This window comes from Poecilia reticulata, chromosome 10 (genome assembly GCF_904066995.2).
Source record: "Poecilia reticulata chromosome 10, P_reticulata-male-v2, whole genome shotgun sequence".
In the NCBI taxonomy this organism is placed as follows: Eukaryota; Metazoa; Chordata; class Actinopteri; order Cyprinodontiformes; family Poeciliidae; genus Poecilia; species Poecilia reticulata.
Genome location: NC_088839.1, coordinates 27,065,263 through 27,085,992, shown reverse-complemented (window position 1 = coordinate 27,085,992; position 20,730 = coordinate 27,065,263). Strand labels below are relative to the sequence as shown.

The following is a 20,730-nucleotide window of genomic DNA, read 5'->3' as shown; positions in this document are numbered from 1 at the left end:
CTTGTTTTTGCAGTTTTTCTGTGTTTGGGGGAAATTTCTGAATAGTAGTTTTTTTAATTATGTTTTTCATATTTTCTTTCAAGCAAATTCTCTTTCTTCTCACATCTAAACATAGAATAAAATTGCTGTGTCTTGGTTTAATCATAGAACCAGTATTCTTTTATATTTAACTTCTGGAAAAAGGCATGAACAGTTCAGGGTTTATGCTGAGCTCTTGACTAAGATGATCATTTCTAAATGTAAATCTTTCAAATAGTGTTGCTGTAAATAGTGTTAAGTTTATTACTACTGTCTTTCAACATTATTATTATTGTCGTTTTTTTTAAGTGAATGGTTTGTCTCCATTCTGTAAAAGCCTTTGAATTCATAACTCTTGTATTCTACGCTCCAAGTGTCATATGGATGCCGGCCCAGACTGATCATATTATTGTTTCTTTTTAGTTTCTTAGTGTTCTCATACTTTTTTTGTGCTATTGCTAATGTTAATATAAATCAAAATATAGAACCACAAAAACTTTTTTTTTATCCACCAATATGTCAAATTGGTGACCTCTTTTGAAAACTAACTGCAGGTTAAAATATGGTTGATCTTTCAGCCATTTTATGATATAAGGCTCCATTATGGTGGAAAATAAGCGATTGTGACCAAACTGTGACTGAACTGCTGGATCGATCTGCTCTTGAATGGCGTTTTGATCCCTCTCTTTATTAATGGCAGTGCTCTCATTCCCCTGGATGAGCAGCAAACCCGACACATGGACTGCATCAGGATGCATTGCTGTGGGAAAGACACAGGAGTCGTGGTAGCGCTAACATTTTCCTCTCTTGGCAAATTATTTTCCACATGTCTCGAACAATCAGACAGAGAATTCATCAAATAAAACACCTTTGCTCGCATTCCTGTGGAAGTTCAGTCTGTCCTCGGTTATTTTTTAATGTGTTTTGGTTCTCCAACGTGTGGTCCTGTCATAAACTTTCTAACAGTGTGTCAACCTGATGGAGTGAAAGATGGCGATCAGAACCCCGGTTCTACCTGGAGTCACATCAAACAATGTAGCCTTTCAGATCTGCAGAGCACTGGGGGGAAAATATGCCATCAAACCGGAGCAGAAGTGTATCTGTGTCATAAGATCATCTCTTGGTCCAGGAATTTCCTTTCATCTGGAGCCAACATGTTCTCAGTTGGGTTGATTTTCTATCATTTTTGGTACCAGAGGCACGACAGCGAGGCAGATTTACAGCCTCAGATGTGCAAAATAAGTACATTTTGGTATCAAGTGAGAATCTGCTCTGACAAATGACTCAATGTTCTTCATTTTCGTGGTAGCTAAGTGTAACCCTTCATTGTTCATCTAAGATCCAGAGAAATAAAAAGAAAAAACTCAAGTTGTAAGTTAACATCAGTCATAATAACGTAAAATAAAACACAATAAATAACCCTAAACAGACTACAGAGCAATCGCTCCCAATGAAAAGTTGACACAATTGACAGTTGTAAAATTAAACACGGCTAAAACGCACAATAATCATTGTCATAACAGTTAAAAATATATACAAAGCACGGCAAACTTAAACTTGAAACCCTGTATATAATCAAATCTATCAAATAATATATGTTAAAATGTGTATATTCGTAAAGAAAACACGGACGGCAACAGCATACAGGGAAAGAACTGACCGTTACCGGTTGCCACGGCAACCACCAACCGTCAAGTGCCACAAAGCAAAACTTACGAAGCAATAAAAGGAGAAAATAACTTTCTGACTAAAGAAAATTCATTTAAAGATTAAATAGAAACCATTTTGACAGACTTCCCATTGTTAAAATAAAGAGCTGTTTTATACAAATTGGTTTTATTTCAACAATATTATTGTGACGTTTTTCAAAAAGTCTTGACTCTCACGTGAATCAAGGTAATTTCTACTCAAAATAGTTTCCTTCTTCACAAAATAAGTCAAACTCAGTTTCTAGCAGTTTAAATAAAGGATACAGCAGGTGTTTTCTTATTTATTTTTAACACCTCATTAATTTTGCTTGACAGTCAATTAGTAATTCTTTGCACCAAAAGAACACTCATTTTGCTTATATCTACAATTGTGAAGAAAAGAAAATGCAATATAATGCAATATAATATAAAAGAAAATGCAATATAATTTTGACTTGAAAGCATGGACTCCATGCTTTCATGCTCAGCTTATCAAAACCCGGTAAGCTGAGCCTGGCCAAGACATGTGCAAGTCAAGTGGCTCTGCTTAGAGCCTCTGCATCACCAGGGGGCCCCCAAGAGCATCAGGCCAGCATGAGAAAAATAATTGTTGGGGGAAATAGAAGATTTCAAACTTGTGAACTTGTTTTCTCTAAATTTAGTATCTAACTGTACATTTAGTATTGGCTATGAATTCAATCTAAATGTTGAATTCATAGCTACTATTTAAGCTAACAGTTAGCATAATGGACACTGGTTAGAATGAACAGTTTAAACAAAGCAAAGTGAAGGTGGGTAAATTTTTATTTCTGAACCGTTTTAAATGGTGAAAATTTACTCTTGAATCAAACCTGCTCTGAAAATAATGTAAGCTAACGGTTAGGCTAACAGCTAAACATTAGCTTAACTGTTAGCTTTGGATGCATAACATCCTTGCCTTCATCCTGACCGTGAACTCAAATGATATCTCACTCCAGAGATTTCAATATTGTAATTTTGAGAATAAGTATATTAAAGAAACATACTTCATCAGACTGATCTTGAGAGATTTCAGACTTTTAAGAGCTGAACTGGTAAGACAAGCTTGTTTTCTTCTCTATTCATTGCCTTAATGGTGTTATAATTACACTGTATCACATTCCACCACCATGTGATTCGAGATCTGCTTCCTCTCAAACCTTTTGTTTACACTTCCACACCACCAAAGCATACTGGGAGCTCGCTTCTGCTCTTCAGCCAGTGACCCCTGACAAGACTGAGCAGGTAAAGCCTGAACATTTGAATTAAGACTGACAAGCAGAACAAATCGCTTCGGAAATGAAAGAAATATTACCAACAGATGTTTATTTAACAGGTTTAAGACCCTTTTTTTTTACGTTCCACAGGTGGCTCTTATGAAAAGTGAACCAAGAATGAACCTTGAAACATGAGTTTGACAAGGAACAACTAAGAGCTGCTAATCGACCTGCAGACAGGACACAGGTGGGATGTATGCGCTTTCTACAGGATGATGAACTGAGGGAGACGGACTGCAAAGGCTATGTCATGTGTCATATATATATATATATATATATATATATATATATATATATATATATATATATATATATATATATATATATATATATACGTATATACTCACATCTAGTCAGTCTTTCCATCCATCCTTTGGTTCAACTATCCATCCATCTTTTCCCTTGAAGTACGTTTACTCTAAATTTCTTTGTGTAATTTTTTGTAGCTTTGTGCAGTGAAAAAATTTTATTTGGAAAAAAAGTTCAACTTTTTAACTTTTTTTATAATAAAAAAATATATTTGGATTTTTTTTTTTTGCTTCCTCTGCCTTAATTTAATTTTTTTTTTTTTTTGTAAAAATGTTTCTTTTATTTGTAAAAAATACCAGAATGGGCCGTATATTTATATTTCTGTGAGTCTGATTACACCATTTTCACAAATTTAATCAAATATTCTAATTATGCATTTACTACTTGAGTAGAAATACTTTTTTTTCTTTTAATTCTCCTACTTTAGAGATGTTCAATATTCTATATTGTCCTTTTGATGCTATACCAAGTTCAGGGCTGGTGTTGCTGCGACTGATGAAAAGCTTTTTATCATTTAATCAAACTGCTGATCTTTACATGTGTCTGTGGTTTTTCCTTTGAATTAGGGCTGAATTGATATGTTTACGAAACACTTTAACAACACATAAAACAATAGAAAACCAAATCAAAGCTGAATCTTTTTTGCGATAGAGATGAGAATCTATGGAATGCAAGATGGAATCTGTAAAGTATTAATCCAATACCGCTACCGATATTGACAATGTCAATATTTTAGTTGGATCTTCCCACTTTTTTAATTTCTTGAATGACTATCGTTCACTCCTACTTGAGTAAAAATACATTAAAGTGATTCTCCTCTTACTTGAGCACAGGTTTTACCCAGAGTCCTTTTACTCTGCAGAGGAACGGACCAATCAGACCTCAGGTGACTAAAGGTCAAAGGATGGGGTGAGTGCTGCAGCAGACGTGCCGCAGCACTCCTCTGCCTGCAGGCTGCGATGATCTCTGAGCTGCTACAGTCGGTCTTTAACGTGAATCTATCAAAGCTCCTTGCAGGAGCCATAATTGGAGCGCAGTCGTGCCAGAAACAAGATTTTTCTTGCTTGGGTGTAGCTGTTGGCTACCAAAGCAAATGCCACAGGCCTGTTATCACAAATACATATAATCTGTTACTGAGGCATGTGAACGTGAAGCTGTCTCTGTTTCAATGCCTCCCATGTACAAGTAAAGGTACATTTCCACAAGTAAAAATGTCAAATCAGCGCTTTGAAGCTTTACAGAGGGAACACAAATGTAGCGATTTTAAAAAAACTGTGAGTAATTAAGTTCTCTATTTAGATTTTAAGGAATATTTTTGTTTTACAACAAGTTTAATCTGCCTGGAAGGAGTCAGAGTCCAGGCAATGATTCTGTGGGAGAAGAAAAAGATTATGGTGAAGGAAGAAAGTTAAACCATTAAAACACAAGAAGAAACTTGCAAAAAGCTGGTTTGATTGGTGTGATGGCAATAAATATGTAGCCAATGATTATTGACAAAAGTAAACTGGTCTTCACATAAAGTTTTTCTCTTAAAAAGTAACAATTTTATTTTTATATATATATATATATATATATATATATATATATAGCACTTTTACTCCTTTTAAAAGTGAGTAGAAGTAGTCTTTTGTGAGTTTCTTGGTTGAATAAAAATTATGTCTTAATTTGCCTGGAATATTTTGGGGATTTTTTATAAACATTGAGGTTAAAAGTCTTTGACGTAATGAAAAGAATGAGTCTGAAATCTAATAGGGCAAAAAAATGTGTTGTGAAGCTCATGATTACAACTATTCACCCATTTAAAAGTAAGTTAATGTCAAAACTTTAATTTGACATAAATGTCAAATTAAAGATATTTGCCCCCTTAAATTTTTTTTATATTAAATGAGTAAATGTAGTTTTTAAATTATTTATTAAGGAAAATAAATTATCCAGACTAAACTGAACTTATGTGAAAATATTTGTTAAAAAAACAGTGTGATTAATCACTTTTGTTTTACGCCATAAATCCCAATAAAATCCCCTTAATTTGATTGTGTCACAACCAAAATACTTAAATATCAGAAGCAAATGTATGACAAGACATTTCTGTCAACAATAGAAAAGACCAAAGTCACATTTGGAGTACCGCAAGGTCAAATCCTGGGGTCTCACTTATTTAATATTTCGAGTTATCACCATAAATATAAGCTTGGATTAAATATTTGAATAGTCTTTTCTTTTCCAGGTGGACACTGACGGGTCAAATGTAGCAGAGGGGCGCTAGGACCATGGGGAGGGTCTGGGTCAGGGTAAACCCGCCTGTGTTCAGAGCGGATCATGCAGACGCGCATCAGCGACTGAACCGCACAGGCTGCAGAGGAGCTGCGCACATTCACTGCGCACCTGGCGCTTCATTTGCGCACAGAATAGAAGAAGAAAGAGAAAGAGAGAGAGTAGGAAGATAAAGGAGGAAGAGGAGAAACTTGCCTGCGGATATAATGGAGGAACCCTGGAGAAATGACCCTGATGGAGAGGAAAACCTGACGGGGATGTGAACCGATCCGCAGACATCAGTCTAATCAGCAGGTAGGCATCAAAACAAACGATTTACTTAAAAACAGAATCCGCTTTTAGTTTTCTGCTCCAAATCAGTGCTTGGCTGCTTCTTTAAAGATTAAAAAAGATCATACATGAAAAATACAACAAATTGCTGTTGCTTATTTTGCATTCATAGTCAAACTGAGCTTCATATTGCTTTTACATTTTCATATTTATGTCACAAATTTAAGCCCAAACCAATTTCATGTTGTTGTTTTTGCATGTTTTATCCAAATATTTTAGTAGTATCAGCATGTGAATGTAAAACTCTAAGAAAGACAGCTTTTCTGTCAGTTCAAAAGCGAAAGAAATCAGCTTTATACCTGAAAAAAAAAAGAAAGTCTGCATTTTTCTGCTTGTGTGTGGCAGCTCATAGGTGTGTGGACGTGCCCCACCCTGTCTTGTTTCTGGAGTAATGATCTGTGTTGCCGCCCTGCCTCGACTTGCTGCTTTTTACTTTTCTGCACACCTGCTATGGTCATGCCATGCGAGCCCAGGGATCCACAGCGGGGATCGAGTGTCTCCTTTCTCTGTTCATCTGCTCTGAAAGCCTCGCTGTTAATGAATGCCACCCTTTTTACCTGGTCGGCTCTTTATTACAGGCCTTTCTCTGGAATTTGTTCATTGCTTGTTGAGCCAAACAGACATTAAAACGCTTGTTTGCTTCCATCGGGTGAAATCCTATTATCCTGGTAATCTATATTGCGGGGAACAAAAGGGTCATTGTTGTCTCGCCGCTCCAACTTCAGGCCCAGATTGCAACACTGAAATGTGTGAGCTGCACCTACTTGCAGAAGTTTAGCTATAAAGGCTGGACAATATGGCTGAGTCGAAATCAATAATTATTGATTAGTTTTTTTGTTTCAAATATCTGAAATATTGCCAAATATGATGTTGTTTTTTTATTTTTAAGCAGTTATGAGGCACAGTGGGGAAACCTGAAACTGCTGATGAGCCAGTTTCTCAGGAGGTCGTTGCTAGGTAACCAAAGAGTGAGTGAGTTGCTAGGTAACCAAAGAGTGAATGAGTGAGTTGACGCTACCAACTTTGCTTAGCTGGCTGAAGTCTTTTCTCTGACGATATCTCCCAGGATGCTGTGCAGTTCTGGGTTGAAGTTCAGTGAATATATATCTCAAAAGTCTTAACCGCCATCTTGGTAGGCAAATGCAGCACAAAGCATAGATGAACCATGGCTTCGAGATCAACAAAAAGAAAGTTTATTGACACTCTTAACCAATGTGTGACAGAAATATATTTTTGCTGCTGTTGGGACCGACCCGTATGATGCAGAGAATGTGGCTTGCTTATTGTTGTCATAGCTACTTCATAGCAACTGTCATGACAGGTAGTTATGTATATCTACCAATATGGCAGCTTGTCAGCTACAAAGTTCCTGGTTCGTCACATGAGAACTATGTTCGTTATGAATATACACAGTTCTCATGTGACGTCACACTTCCGGTAACTTTGTAGCTGACAGCCATCTTGATAGGGATCTGTAAGGAGTTGCTATGACAACAACAAACAAGCCACAAGCACAGAACCAGCTCTTGCCTCATTCGTATCTAACTTCTAAACAATAAGAGTACATTACAACTATTAAGTCTTAAACTTTCTTTTAAATGTTCTTTCTTTTTGCTGGTCTTGAAGCTGCACTTGCCTATCAAGATGGCGGTTCAGTGCTGCAGATAACTTCTTGTTCAGACTTGTTATTGATTTATTATCCAGCCCCAAATTGAACATACAGGACAAAAATTAGTTTAAATTATTCAGATTTTGTCATGTTACAATAAAAAACATCAATTTCTAACATTACAATGCATCAGAGCCTGATTGTGCAATTCTTTCATAATTACAGTACTATTTTAATTATCACCAAAGTAAAGTGGTCAGAAAACAAAAGCATCACAATCACATTAAATTATTTACAAATTTGTGGTTTTAGCTCATAAAACATGGAAAAGGTATAGGCTTGCAATCACTTTTGCAAGGCCATATGCACACCTTGTAAATTTCCCTCAAACTCCTAAATGGGTTTTGTTTTCATATTTTTTCCTTCCACTCAACTTTCTGTTAATATGACTAAAAGGAGCACTATTATGTCAAATAAACTTTGTTGAGGTTTATATCATGTCACACTGCTATTCCCTCCTCAAAAACATACCTGGATTGTTGCTTTGATTCTTTTGTACATGTTTGAGAAATATTTTAATCTCCCATGGCAACCATTCGGGAGTGATCAACCGCTTGCTCACCAACTATGGGTCTCACAGAGCTCCCCTCCCCCAAGTTGCATGACTAAGCTCCTTCAGACTAGCGACAGCAGCAATTAGCAAACACCTGGTGGAACTGTGCATCTGCTGAGCTCATCATAAAAGTTGCTTGCAGGGTTTCCCCCAGTGTATTATAAGCCTGGCGGGCCACCAGGCTTTACTTGGGCCCCCACCAGGCATAGCATTACATTGTTATTTAACTTCTCTTTTTTTTTAAATGTTTGCATTTTTAAGACTTTATAATGAGTATTCAAATATTAATCTTCCAATAGCATAATTATCAAGTGATATCTTAAAACTTTGTGTAACATTTTTTAACTCAAAAACTCAGCAGGAGCTGGATAAGTGGCTGCCCTAAGCTCCGGCCTTAGCATGTTTACTGGGGAAACCCTGACTTGTTCTTAAAGGGTTAATGGAGAAACGTTGTGATGACATGTACTGAAGGTGGAAGGAGCTTCTTAAAGAGACAGCGGTCCAATAAGGTGTTAAATTATGACGTCAAATTTCTTTTCAGTCATGTTTGGTATATATATATATATATGTAATGAAGTGAACATTAACTTGATTATGTTATAAAATGTAATTATATGTCTGGAAAATCCAACTTTAAATGATCATTTTGTGAATCTTTTCAGTGTTTTCCACCATGACGCCACGTGAGATCACCATCTCAACTCACCTGCTCCTCCATCACCTCCTCCCCTTCACCCTCTCTCTCCTCCAACCTCCCCACCACCAACCCGTGCACGTGCCCACCCTGGTCCCGCACGCACCGACACCTCTGACCCGCTCGCGCTTCAGCGCCGAGGCCCAGCTGGACTTCACCACCCGCTGCAACTCCAGCTGCTTCCACCGAGCCGAGCTGGAGGAGCAAATGACGGACAAACTGGCCTTCGAGACGCTGTACGCGGACGGCTTCCGCACCCTCACCACGGTGGAGGTGGAGGAGGATGATGATGATGGTGATGATGATGCTCTTCACCCGACTCACGCGCCCGCATGGAGGCGGAGGAGACGATTGAAGCGCAGGAGGAAGCGGCAGATCTACGGAGCGGACGGGCGTTTTAACATCCAGGGTGACGATTTCCTGATGGATTATCCCTTCTCCACGGCGGTGCGCATCTCCACCGGATGCACGGGCGTCCTGGTGTCCCAGCAGCACGTCCTCACCGCGGCCCACTGCGTGCACGACGGGAAGGATTACGTTCATGGAGCCCGGAAGTTGAGGGTGGGCTTCCTGATTCCTCCGTCCGTTAATGGCACCAAAGCCGGGTTGATTCCCAACAAGAAGCCGCTGGTCCGCTGGGTTCGGGTGAAGCGCACCCGGGTGCCGAAGGGCTGGATCCAGGGCCCGCAGGAGGTCAGCATGGACTTTGACTACGCCCTTTTGGAACTGCGGTGGCCTCACCGGCGCCCCTTCATGCGGCTCTCTGTAGCGCCCTCTTCGGACGACCTGGCAGGGAACCGCATCCATTTCTCCGGGTTCGACAGCGACCGTCCGGGGGAGCTGGTGTACCGGTTCTGTCCGGTGGAGGAGGAGTCGAGCGACCTGATCTATCAGCACTGCGACGCGCGGCCCGGGGCCAGCGGCTCCGGGGTGTACGGCCGGGTGTGGGACGACGGCTTGGAGCGCTGGGAGAGGAAGGTGATCGGGATTTTCTCTGGACACCAGTGGCTGGAGATCGACGGAGAGAACCGGGATTACAACGTGGCTGTCCGCATCACGCCGCTGAAGTTCGCCCAGATCTGCTACTGGGTCCACGGGAACCGACTGGACTGCAGGCAGGACTGAGACAACCGAGGTCGAAGCGAATTAGACATAATACAGGGGGACCTTTCCTTTTAGCTACTGCAGAAAACATCCATGGGGTGAGGTTAGCAAAGTTACAGTGAAAATTTAACAGCAATGTTTTATTTAGCATGTTATAAAAGAAAGAAAATGATCTGTTCATCATGTCATTAAATCATTTATAATTAAATTATTGAAGCTAAATATTTAGCTTCAAACTAAATATTTAGGTAGCATGCTAACTATGTAGCTAGCAAGCTACACATTTAGCTTGATAGCTAAACGTGTAGCCAATAAGCTACATATTTAGCTTCAAACTGAATATTTAACTTGTGAGCTAAATATTTTATTTAAAACATTTAGTTTTCTCATATAAGACTTCAAATTAAATATTTATCTTGTTAGCTAAATACTTTGAAGCTAAACATTTAGCCTTCTAACTAAATATTTAGCTTGCTAGCTAAAAATATTTAGATTGCCAACTCAATAATTGGCTTAATACTAAATATTTGGCTTGCTAACTAATATTTAGTTAAGCTAAACACTCAGCTTCAAGCTAAGTATATAGTTAGCTAACTAAATATTTAGCTTGCCAACTAAAGTTTTGACTTCAAACTAAATAGCTTGCTAACTAAATGCTTAATTTGATGTAAAATATTTTGTGCGCTAACTAAATATTTAGTTTCAAACCAAGTACTTGAATGAATAAAGATACTTTACTAATCTCAGAGGGAAATTGGCAATTTAGTTTGTAAATTAGCTTGCTGACTACTTAGTATTGAACTAAGTATTTAGCTTCAAACTAAGTAGCTAGTAAGTAGTTAGCTAGTAATTCAGTGTGCTAATATTTAGTTTGAAACTGACGTTTATAAATGAAGTTACGTTGAAAACATGAACTCATTTTTTTCTCTTAAACACATTTACAGATTATTGCTGTTAATTTTTGACAGTGTAACTTTACAAACGCACCTTATAAACATCTGAGTGAAACAGAAATATTTCCACATCAGGGAAAAATCTACATTTGGCTCCATGTTCCCTCGCCTGTGTTTAATTGGTAACCTCTGCGCCCGTTAAATAAATCTGCCAGTGAGATCACAGCTCTGATTTTTGCCCGCGGTCAGATTTATGTCAATGTTTCCACAATAATAACTGAAAAAAAAAAACACTTTCTCCTGGTGCAGCAGCCGTCCCGCTGTCGATTGCTGTAATCTACCGAGGATAAATTATAATCCCCCTTCCTCTTTCATCTGCATCCCGCTTTGGTGATTTTGGCAATTCTCCATTTATAACACAGACCCTTCTCCGCCCTCCTGCACGCATTTGAAAAGTAAATAAACAATAAAACTGCTTACTATCATTTCGGCGGACACTTTAGACTTCTCATAGTTGACTGAGGACAGAATGTTAATTTTATTTTTTGAGGAATGCTTGAGATATTTTAATAAACAGAGTTTTAATTATTTGTGTGAAGTCCTTTTTGGTGTAAAGTGGAGTTCGACTGCCCCCGTGTGGCCATGATAAATACTGCAGCTCTCAACTGTGAATGCGCCTCGTTGATGTTGCAGATTAATCGATTAAAAATGCTGCCCTCTAAAGAATTAACACCTTTTAAAAACATAATTAACCACCGATGCTTTTCTTGTATGGATATACAAACAGAATTATGAATACCAAGAGATGGAAGGATGACTGTAACAGAAGATTCATGGACTGAGACAGAAGGTAAAGCGTATAAGTAGGACTGAAACGATTAATCGTGATTAATTGAATATTGAAATAATTAAACTAATTTTTGTAATTAATTGTTATCTGGAGTACAAAAAAGAATTAAAGTCCAAGAATATGTTCAGAACAGTAATTAAGGCAAAACTGTACAAAACTCCCCAAAGAAATTTGCATAGATTCAAAAAAGAACCTTTGTAAACAAAACTGAAATTATGCAATAAAATTTAAAAATTGCCCTTTTCTATAATTTCATTGATTAGTCCAAAAATACATAACACGTTTAATAAAATTAGTTTATTTGCCTCTGTTAATGTATTCTATTTTATTTAAAAAAATAATTTTTATTTTTGAAATGTTTTTCTATTATATTTGTTCTAGTTCAGTAAAAAAAATCTAGAGAATTCAATCCAACTAATGAGAATAAATCAATAATTCAATTACTAAAATAATTTGTTGTAGCTCTACAGATGTACAAACATAGAAAAAGATCATTTTTTAAAAGATTAACTTTCTAGAACAAGTAAGGATACCTCAGTTAGAAAAATACTTTTGAAACTCTTTCCTTGCCTTACTATAAATTTCTGAGATTAATTTCAAAATTTATGATTTTTCTTTTAGGAAACTTGATTTTTCAAACTGAAAAATGTCGTTTTTTCTTCTATGGTAAAAATGAGCGTGTGAAGTTTAAGACGATGGATGAATGGGAGGACAAACAAATGTATGAACTGGATGGACAGACGGAGAAACAAAGAAACAAAAGACGGATGGGACTGAAAACAAATGATAAAACGACTGATTGATAACCAAACTGATTGCTAGATTAATAAATAGATGGGTGGATTTTCCCAAAACACCTAAATACCTTTTGTCCCAGTTTCATTGTGCAGCACAAATAGAAAATGTACTTTAAAAAACTGAGTGGCTGATATCCAGTTTAAAAGAACCAGAAAGCAGAAGAAGTCAGTAGTTTAGTGCTTTTATTAGAGATAAGGAGACGATACAAAACATCCACCCTTCGCTTCAGTCTGCTTGTCCTTCATTTACACGTCGCTCCGCGTCAGACCATCAACACCACAAAGCTGTTTCAAACGAGGAAACCTTTTTCAACAAGTACGAGGAATGTTATGATCACTACATCGAATGCAGAGTTTTCTGACACAACAGGAAATTAAACGAAATCACTCAAGTTTTCGGGATTGCATGAAAACAAAACCAAAAAAAAAAACAAAACCCAAAAACCAAATGGAATGACAAAAACAAAAAAATATTTAACCGTGTTCCCCCAGAGGTTTTCATCCGTCTTGTGCAAACGAGTGAATTAGTTCATACTACGTCTAGTGTCAACTACGCTAAACTTAGCTAGAAGTTTGGCAAAAAAAATAAAATAAAATGTAGTTGGAATAGCTTTCATGATTTTAAGATCTGTCCCTTTCTCTGAAATATTTCAAGTGGAAAGAACAAAACCCCGTCCTGAAACGTGAATAAGTGCATTTAAATGTCATCGTCTTCATCACCATCCTTCATCGTTAGTATCTTTAGGTGTGTTTTGTTCATAATCCTTATGTTGCATGAACAGTCTGCCTGTTTGTGTGTTTTTTTTTGTGTGTTTGTCTTTGTCACCCACCCCAGGAGTCCCACAAATGACGCTGGTTCTGCTTTTGCCCCGTTTTCTCCAACCCGACTGGAATGAACAACTAAACCCAACAGATGTGTCTGAGAGGCTTCGAGCGAAGCCGCGGGGGAGGAAGAGGAGAGGCGTGTTTATAAAGGAGCTCCTTCCAGGGTGACTATCGACGAGCCGCCCAGCTTCTCCGCCAGCGTGCGTCGCTCCTTCAGGTCCTCCAAACCGTTCACCTGCCACTCGTGCTTGATGCCTGGAGAAAAATAAAAAAAACACACTGACCCCTCAAAAACTGGGAATATTTGACAAGAGCCGAGGTTTTCACCTGATTATTCCAACATCTCTGTGATCAAAAAATACATTTATTTATTCCCAAGATATCCATCCATCCATTTTCTTCCGCTTATCCGGGGTCGGGTCGCGGGGGCAGCAGCTTCAGAAGGGAGGCCCAGACTTCCCTCTCCCCAGCCACTTCTTCCAGCTCCTCCGGAGGAATCCCAAGGCGTTCCCAGGCCAGCCGAGAGACGTAATCCCTCCAGCATGTCCTGGGTCTTCCCCGAGGCCTCCTCCCGGTGGGACGTGCCCGGAACACCTCACCAGGGAGGCGTCCAGGAGGCATCCTTACCAGATGCCCGAGCCACCTCAACTGGCTCCTCTCGACGTGGAGGAGCAGCGGCTCTACTCTGAGTCCCTCCCGGATGACCGAGCTTCTCACCCTCTCTCTAAGGGAGAGCCCAGCCACCCTGCGGAGGAAACTAAATTTCAGCCGCTTATCCCAAGATAATTAAAAACAAAATGCACCAGTCAATCCTACAGGACATATTTCAGCCATTTTAAATGAGTAAAAGGAGCAAACGTCCACCAAAAAACTGAGTTTTAAAAGCTGAACATTTCTGAGTTTTGAAACTCAGAAAAAAAATTGAGAAATTTCCAGAACAAAGGTGAACATTTTCTAACAAATTTTAAACTTTTTAAACTCAAATGTTTTTCCTACAAGTGTGTGAATCCCAAAAGCTAAACTGGGTTTTCAACGGCGTATCATTTACACAGAAAAAAGGTTAAAAAAAAAAAAAAAAAAAAAAAAAAAACAGGAATAAATTTCCACTAAAACCTTTAAAAAAAAAATTCACATTACAGAAATTTTCCAGAAATTCAAAGTTTAATATTTTTTTTTACTTTTGAAACTGAGAAAATTTACATGTTTTTTCAAGAAATTTCTGAGATTAATCTCAAAATTCCAGAGTTTTTTTTTTCCTGGTGAATCTTGGACTTTTCAGACTGTTTTCCCCACTAAAATGGAGTAAATTTTCACCAAAAAGATTAATTTCTGAAATGTTCTAGAGAAAAATGAGTCAAAACCAGCGCTTAGTGGTGGCTTCCCAGTCACTTCAGAAGCAATTTTTAATTCACAATCCAATTTTTTTATTCAGTCATTCAAGAGATTCTGTTTAAATTATGTAACTAACACGAGGATGTTAAAGAGTATTTAAGCAAAACACTTAAAACGTTTCTAAAAGGTTTCATAGTTTGTCAAATTCCATCAATTTATATTTAAACAAAAATAAGTTTGTGCATAAAGTTCCTGTTTTAGGTTAGCTTAGCCGCCTGGCTTTTTCTTAAATATTAAAGAATCATTCAAAATAGTGACAAAGTATTACGTATACTTGATACTTTAGTATTACGCAGTAATAAATACATTTTCATGGCGCTTCTCTAAACACTTTATAGTAATCAAGTAACAGTAAGTACATCAACAAAATCAAAAAAGAAAAATCCAGAAAACCCTGGTAACCGTCCGGCAGAAGTAAAACCGCGGCTGCTCACCTTCAAATTTCCTCTTGATGGCGTCTTTGGAGCTGGCGTAGATCATCTTGCTCTTCAGCGGAGCGCTTTCTGGTGCCCTGAGGAAGAGGAGGAAAGGTTTAAATCCACCGCCACGATTCTCTGAAAACATTACAGCAACAACGAGCCTCACCAGAAGATGAAGACCAAGTCCTCCTTCTTCGTCTCTTTGGTCTCGTAGGTGGCGTCGTACAGGGCGTAGCGGCAGTCGTTGGGCGGCAGCATCTTCACAAAGTCCTGGTACGGGTCCGTGACGGTGTTGCCGATGTCGCCCAGCAGGATTTCTTTGCCCTCGTCCAGAACGATGTTCTTCAGGTCCTTGCTGAGGCAGAAGAGGATGGCCTTCTTCCTCTTCCTCTTCTCGTCCTCGTTTGCCTGAGCCTTACGGACCTTCATGTCGTTGAAGACGCTGATCACTTCGTCCGTGACTTTCACACCGGAGGCCTGCGTCAACAGAAGACACCTTAACTGGAGCCGATCAATCAGCTGATCGCCTGATGGATCAGAAGGATTCCTCTCTTTCTACCAAAACGTCTTCAGTCTGGGGCTTTTTGAAGGATAATTGTGTTTACAGATAATTCCTTTTATTTGTCATTTCTTTTCCAGTTCCAGGGTTAAATATTCATTTTAATTTGAGAATGTGTTCTTGCATTATTATTACTGTAGTTACATGAATACTTGGAAAAAACAAGATTATCACTTATTGTAATAACTTCAGGGACAATTTGTTGTCCAGTAAATTTGTTATTGTTGTCTGATTATAAAATATGGAAAATGCTTTTTTAATCACCCATTTACTCTATTATTATTTATAGTGAAGAACGTCAAGAATTTTGATTTATTATTGTCTCAATAAATTTAAAATATAAGATAAAAAAAATAGAGAGAATGGTAAAACATTCCCAATAACACTCTCACAAAAGCATCAATATCAATAAATTCTAAAATATGATTAAATGCCGTTACTGTTGGAGATGAAACTGTTGCAATCAAAGAACCTGAAGCATTTATTTTATTTGTTTTAAACAGGAAATGTTGTGTTTAACCCATTAAAAATGCTAAATTTTATATTTTTGTTAAAGAAAACCTGAAACCTGGTGAGTTTAAAGAAACATCCTCTTAATTTAAACACAGACATGCTTCCCTTGATCCTTCAGATCCTTCTTATAACATTTTAAAAACAGAAACTCTGAAGTTGTGCTGAGCAAAGCGTTCGCCGCAGGTTTACGTTCGCCAGCTGTGACCGAACAGAGAGACGCCCGAGCCGAGGAACCCGAGAGGACGACATGTGACCGTCACGCGCGGCACGAATCCTCCCAAACGGCGGCGACTGATAAGAGACTGCAGCAGCGAAAGGTGTGGCCACGACCAGCCGTTAGCCATTAGCAGAGCTGGGGCCAAGATGGACCCGAAACCCAAAAGGAAAGAGGAGAGACACTCAGCATGCCTCCACTCAAGTAACTGATCAGATTATCAATCATTTAATATTTAAAAGTTACTTCATCGGAAGAAGCAAAATGTAGAGTTAAGTGGAAATGTTGGTATTTTAAGGATGGAAATGACAATAATTCATATATGTAACAAAGAAAATCATGCAAAATAAATTTTCCCAAATCTTTCAATAAATAAAAGTTTAACAAAAACTGCAGGTGTGTCTGATGAATTTTTGGTTAAAACATGTTTTTCATTCAGTGGGTAGAAAATCCAGACATTTTACTCAAGAGGAGAAATACTTCAAGATAAAATTACTCATAAAAGTATTTTTTTTTAAAGAGTTACTCTAATAAATGTAATAGAGTAAATGTAACTAGTTACTACCAAACTCTGACAGAGTTGACGTAGTGTGGTAAAAGCAACCAAACACAAACAAAAAACTTAACAGAAATAATAATAAATAAATAAAAATATTTAATTCTGAGTAAGTTTGTGTAGGTATAAAACATTACATCCTTTGTGTCATGCATTCCTGCAGTAAAGATGGCCATGTGTGAGAGGCTGCGGTCGGGAATTAAACACTCCAAAAAAAACCAACAATAAAGCCTCTGTTTAAAAAACCCGAATCCAAATCAGTCCCAAACGGCCCACAAAGGCACTCAGTCAAGTCTCCTGACTCCGTTTAGCCACTTCATGTGGAGAAACCGCCGTCTCAGGCCGAGGAGGCAAACATATCAGTGGAAAAAACGCAGAGAGGAGGAAGTAGGCCAGGAAAGACGGGAGCGGAGCAGCAGGCCTCCGTTTGCTCAGGGTGTTAAAAGCTCGAAGTGGGAATCATTAACCAGCAGACTCATTAATAAGTGAACACTTCCTGAATATTTATATCATCCCGGTGCAGATATTCCCCCCATTTCCTGAACTTTTCACTAAAGGGTTAAGAATCCAGCATAATAATCCCACCAGGCAGCTTAAATATAAAACTGACTTTTTCCACGCATTTTCTTTTTATTACTCATCTGCTTTGTTAGATTTAAGAAAATGCCCTTTTTTAAAAGTGAACATCAAGTTTTTCTCTGTCCCAAAGAGCTTCACTCTGCTCTCAGCTTATCTAATCTTAACCATTTATTACACAATTCAAAGTTCAAAATCCACAGTGGCAGGTTGCAAAGCCTTCATTACCTGCTGGAGTTAAAATTAGGCCTTCAGGCCTTTAACACCAAGCATTTTCATCATTTCTGCTCATGTCGGACTCAGAAGAGAAACAAGTTAGACTGAGTCAGCGTTTAGAAGCGTCTGCAGCAAAAACTGAAAAGTATAAAATGATTTTTAAGCACTAAAACTGAAACTAAATAACACACATTGCTTAGATTAGCTGATGAAGCTTTTCCAGACGGATAGATTTACTGGTTTTTTATTTCATTTTTTTAGGATTGACCTGCCAATTCCCAGTTTGACTGAAAAGAAGAAATGTGTTGTAGTTTATATTTTGAAACTTAATCGCAATGTTATTACAATCAGAGAACAAACTGGCATCTGATCTGCCAAAAGACATTGTGACAATTTTGACATTTAGAACATTTTCCCTTCATATAATAAAAACAAAACCTTTAAATCTGAGAAATGATCAAATAGGATAATTTGCTAGAATTTGAGTTTGCTTTGAGGCCTGACTTGCCAATTTAATATTTAATTGACTCCAATTTGCTTTTCTAAGGACAAGGACACAAAAATAGAGGATTGGGCGTCGTCGAGGAATTTACAGGCCAATTGGCAGGACATAATAGTCGTTAAACTCAGCCTTGTTGCAACTACGACCAAACCAACCTGTCTAACTCGCTTTTATTTCACAAGAAAACAAGTTCTGCATAGATTCGATAATTGGCCCTGTAATATATAGACTTGTGTAATGCTGTGGGTTCTCAGATGGTAACTGGAAACCAAAGATGATGAAACATTTACACACAAAGCCTGATGTGGTAAATTAACCAGCGGGTGACAGAAATGAGTCAATCTTTTGTTTACATTTAGAGCTGCGAGTTGTTGATCATTAGAAGATCAGATCGAAATCTTTTAGAAAATAAAAATAATTCAGGTTTTTTTTAATACTTTTGAGTTTGGCAGTAACTAGTTACATTTACTTGAGTGATTTTTTTTGGAGAAAAAAAAAAAAGTAGGTTTAGGAGTATTTTTAAATAATATTTCTATCCTGACTTGAGTACAATTTCTGAATACTCTTTCCAGCTCTGTAAGGTAAAATCTCAACTCCATACTTTCGATCCCTTTAATGCAGCATGCATCATAAATCTACATCTCTATTTTGGTGAAATGATGCGATGGGCCTTCATGTTACTGGCAGGATGCGCAGCTACAAAACAAGATGCGGCAGTCTGCTTTAGCCTCTGCTAACACTAATGTTACATAACCTAGATTATCTTGGACGTCATTTCAGAAGAAAATAGCAAAAAATTAAAAATTAAAAAAATGCTCACAGCGAGCAAAAGAGCATGGAAAAGATGAGAGTGGCGTTATAAAGTAGTGGGAGACAAAATGGTCTTTGCACCAAATTCAGGGTGGGGCCATGAACGCAGCACATGTGAGCGCTAGCTTGCTATATAAGGCAAAACTACCCTGACACACTGTCAAATATCACTTATTTATTCAGCATTGGTACGGAACACGCCGTACGTTTTATTTAGAAACAAAATCAGCTCAAATCGGCCTCATCTGCAGCGCTGGGGTGACCGAAACTGAGCGTGAAGAGGCGGAGTAGAGACAAAGAAGGAGAAATCTCAGCTAGCGCCAGTCACACCAGTGGCTAGGAATGCTAACGCCACGGTTATATCTAGATGAGGCGCCGCTGCACCTGCCAGCGAGGCGAGTCTGGGGGTGAAATAACAGAAACACGATGCAGTGAAAACATCGGCGCAGTGTCATGGCAACGCCGCGAACGTTATCTCAGAACGTTATCCCTGCAAGACACACTGCCGAAATGGCGCCAGTTGTTTCGTTGTTTCAGGGCGCTTGGTACTTTATCTCCCCCATTACGGCAGAAAGAAAGTATCCTAATGGGATTATTCGATGAGGCGGAAAAAAATTTCACTACGCATGTGACCGTTAAGAGAAAGCATAACCTGCTCAACCAGCAGGGCAGCATTAGCTTAGCCTCTGGGCTGTTAACTGTGTCTGCTGCGGCAGCCAACCGGTCAGGAGAGTAAGATGCTAAACCAACAAAAACACCAGTAAAGTAAACACAAATTTGACCTGTTAAAATAAGAAAACACCGTGTACTTTCAAAACATATCTATAATGGGGAACGGGAGCCGCGACGTTATCTAAAACGTGAAGAAAACCGCAGTAAAAAAAAACAAAAAAAAAAACACCTACCATTGTCCGAGCAGTGAACAGTTCAACGTCTGAGAGAAATTGAATGGACCGATGACGAAATGACTATATACACTGCGGGAGCGCGCATAAAAGCGCGTTCCCGGCTGCAGCGGCGTGCACGAAGCGTGAGCGCATGTGAGCTAAGAGCTAACGGGTATAGTATAATCCGACTGCTTTGTCTGGAGTTTGAGCTTTGATGCTTATTATAATGACACACTTAGTACCGCTGATTTTTTTGGTATTTTCCTGCAATATCTTTATTTGTTTTTGAACGTGCGTTTTTATTTTGCATCTGCATTCCCAATAAATTACTTCCTACTAAAATTAAACTACTTTGAATAGTTAATTTAGCTTACTGTCCTGTTTAAATGTCAATCAAATTGTATGCATGGTACGATTTTATTTGAGATACTTATATTTTTATAAAGTGCCTTGAAATTACAATTGTTGTGAATTGGCGCTATATAAATAAACTGAATTTAAATGAATTAAATTCAACATTCCAGTAATAACACTCGACAAAATGTAATGTTTGTTCTGGTTTCTCAATCGGTAACTATGTTGTTTTTATTTTATTTATTTTTTTGTGTGTGTGTGTTTTTATGACGTAAGCACTTTGAGCTGTCTTGTTGCTAAAATGCGCTATACAAATAAACTTAATTGATTGATCGATTGATAATTTCCCCGGGCTAAAATGATAACAAAGAAAATATAACCCATACTGCTTAAACAAGTAAGAAGTAAATTATTTTAGTAAATGTAAAAATGT

The 20,730-nt window shown here is 38.2% G+C and overlaps 2 protein-coding genes across 4 annotated transcripts; one reads left to right on the top strand and one right to left on the bottom strand.

Moving 5' to 3' along the window:
- The first annotated feature begins 5,597 nt into the window (after positions 1-5,597).
- Positions 5,598-11,847, top strand: prss23 (serine protease 23). Of its 3 annotated transcripts, none has more exons than XR_014089363.1 (3): positions 5,598-5,878; positions 8,799-10,037; positions 11,615-11,847. XR_014089363.1 is itself a non-coding variant. In XM_008420814.3 (2 exons), the coding sequence occupies exon 2, from the start codon at positions 8,810-8,812 to the stop codon at positions 9,953-9,955; it is 1,146 nt and encodes a 381-aa protein (XP_008419036.1). In that variant the 5' UTR covers positions 5,598-5,878; positions 8,799-8,809; the 3' UTR covers positions 9,956-11,417. The 3 variants fall into 3 exon arrangements, 1 of the variants encoding a protein (XP_008419036.1); XR_534705.3 differs by having other exon boundaries at positions 8,799-10,032; positions 11,615-11,846; XM_008420814.3 differs by lacking the exon at positions 11,615-11,847 and having other exon boundaries at positions 8,799-11,417.
- A 793-nt stretch (positions 11,848-12,640) lies between these two features.
- Positions 12,641-20,110, bottom strand: cfl1 (cofilin 1). The gene is made up of 4 exons (XM_008420812.2): positions 19,962-20,110; positions 15,277-15,587; positions 15,126-15,202; positions 12,641-13,554 (listed from the first exon to the last, which is right to left on the bottom strand). The coding sequence occupies exons 1-4, from the start codon at positions 19,962-19,964 to the stop codon at positions 13,442-13,444; spliced, it is 504 nt and encodes a 167-aa protein (XP_008419034.1). The 5' UTR covers positions 19,965-20,110; the 3' UTR covers positions 12,641-13,441.
- Positions 20,111-20,730: the final 620 nt, after the last annotated feature.

Excerpts from the sequence above, each read along its gene's own strand:
- prss23 (XM_008420814.3), top strand. The coding sequence starts at position 8,810 with ATGACGCCACGTGAGATCACCATCTCAACTCACCTGCTCCTCCATCAC.
- cfl1 (XM_008420812.2), bottom strand. Across the intron at positions 15,203-15,276 it reads GACTTGGTCTTCATCTTCTG|GGCACCAGAAAGCGCTCCGC; the intron begins GTGAGGCTCGTT and ends CCTCTTCCTCAG. Across the intron at positions 13,555-15,125 it reads CATCAAGAGGAAATTTGAAG|GCATCAAGCACGAGTGGCAG; the intron begins GTGAGCAGCCGC and ends ATTTTTCTCCAG.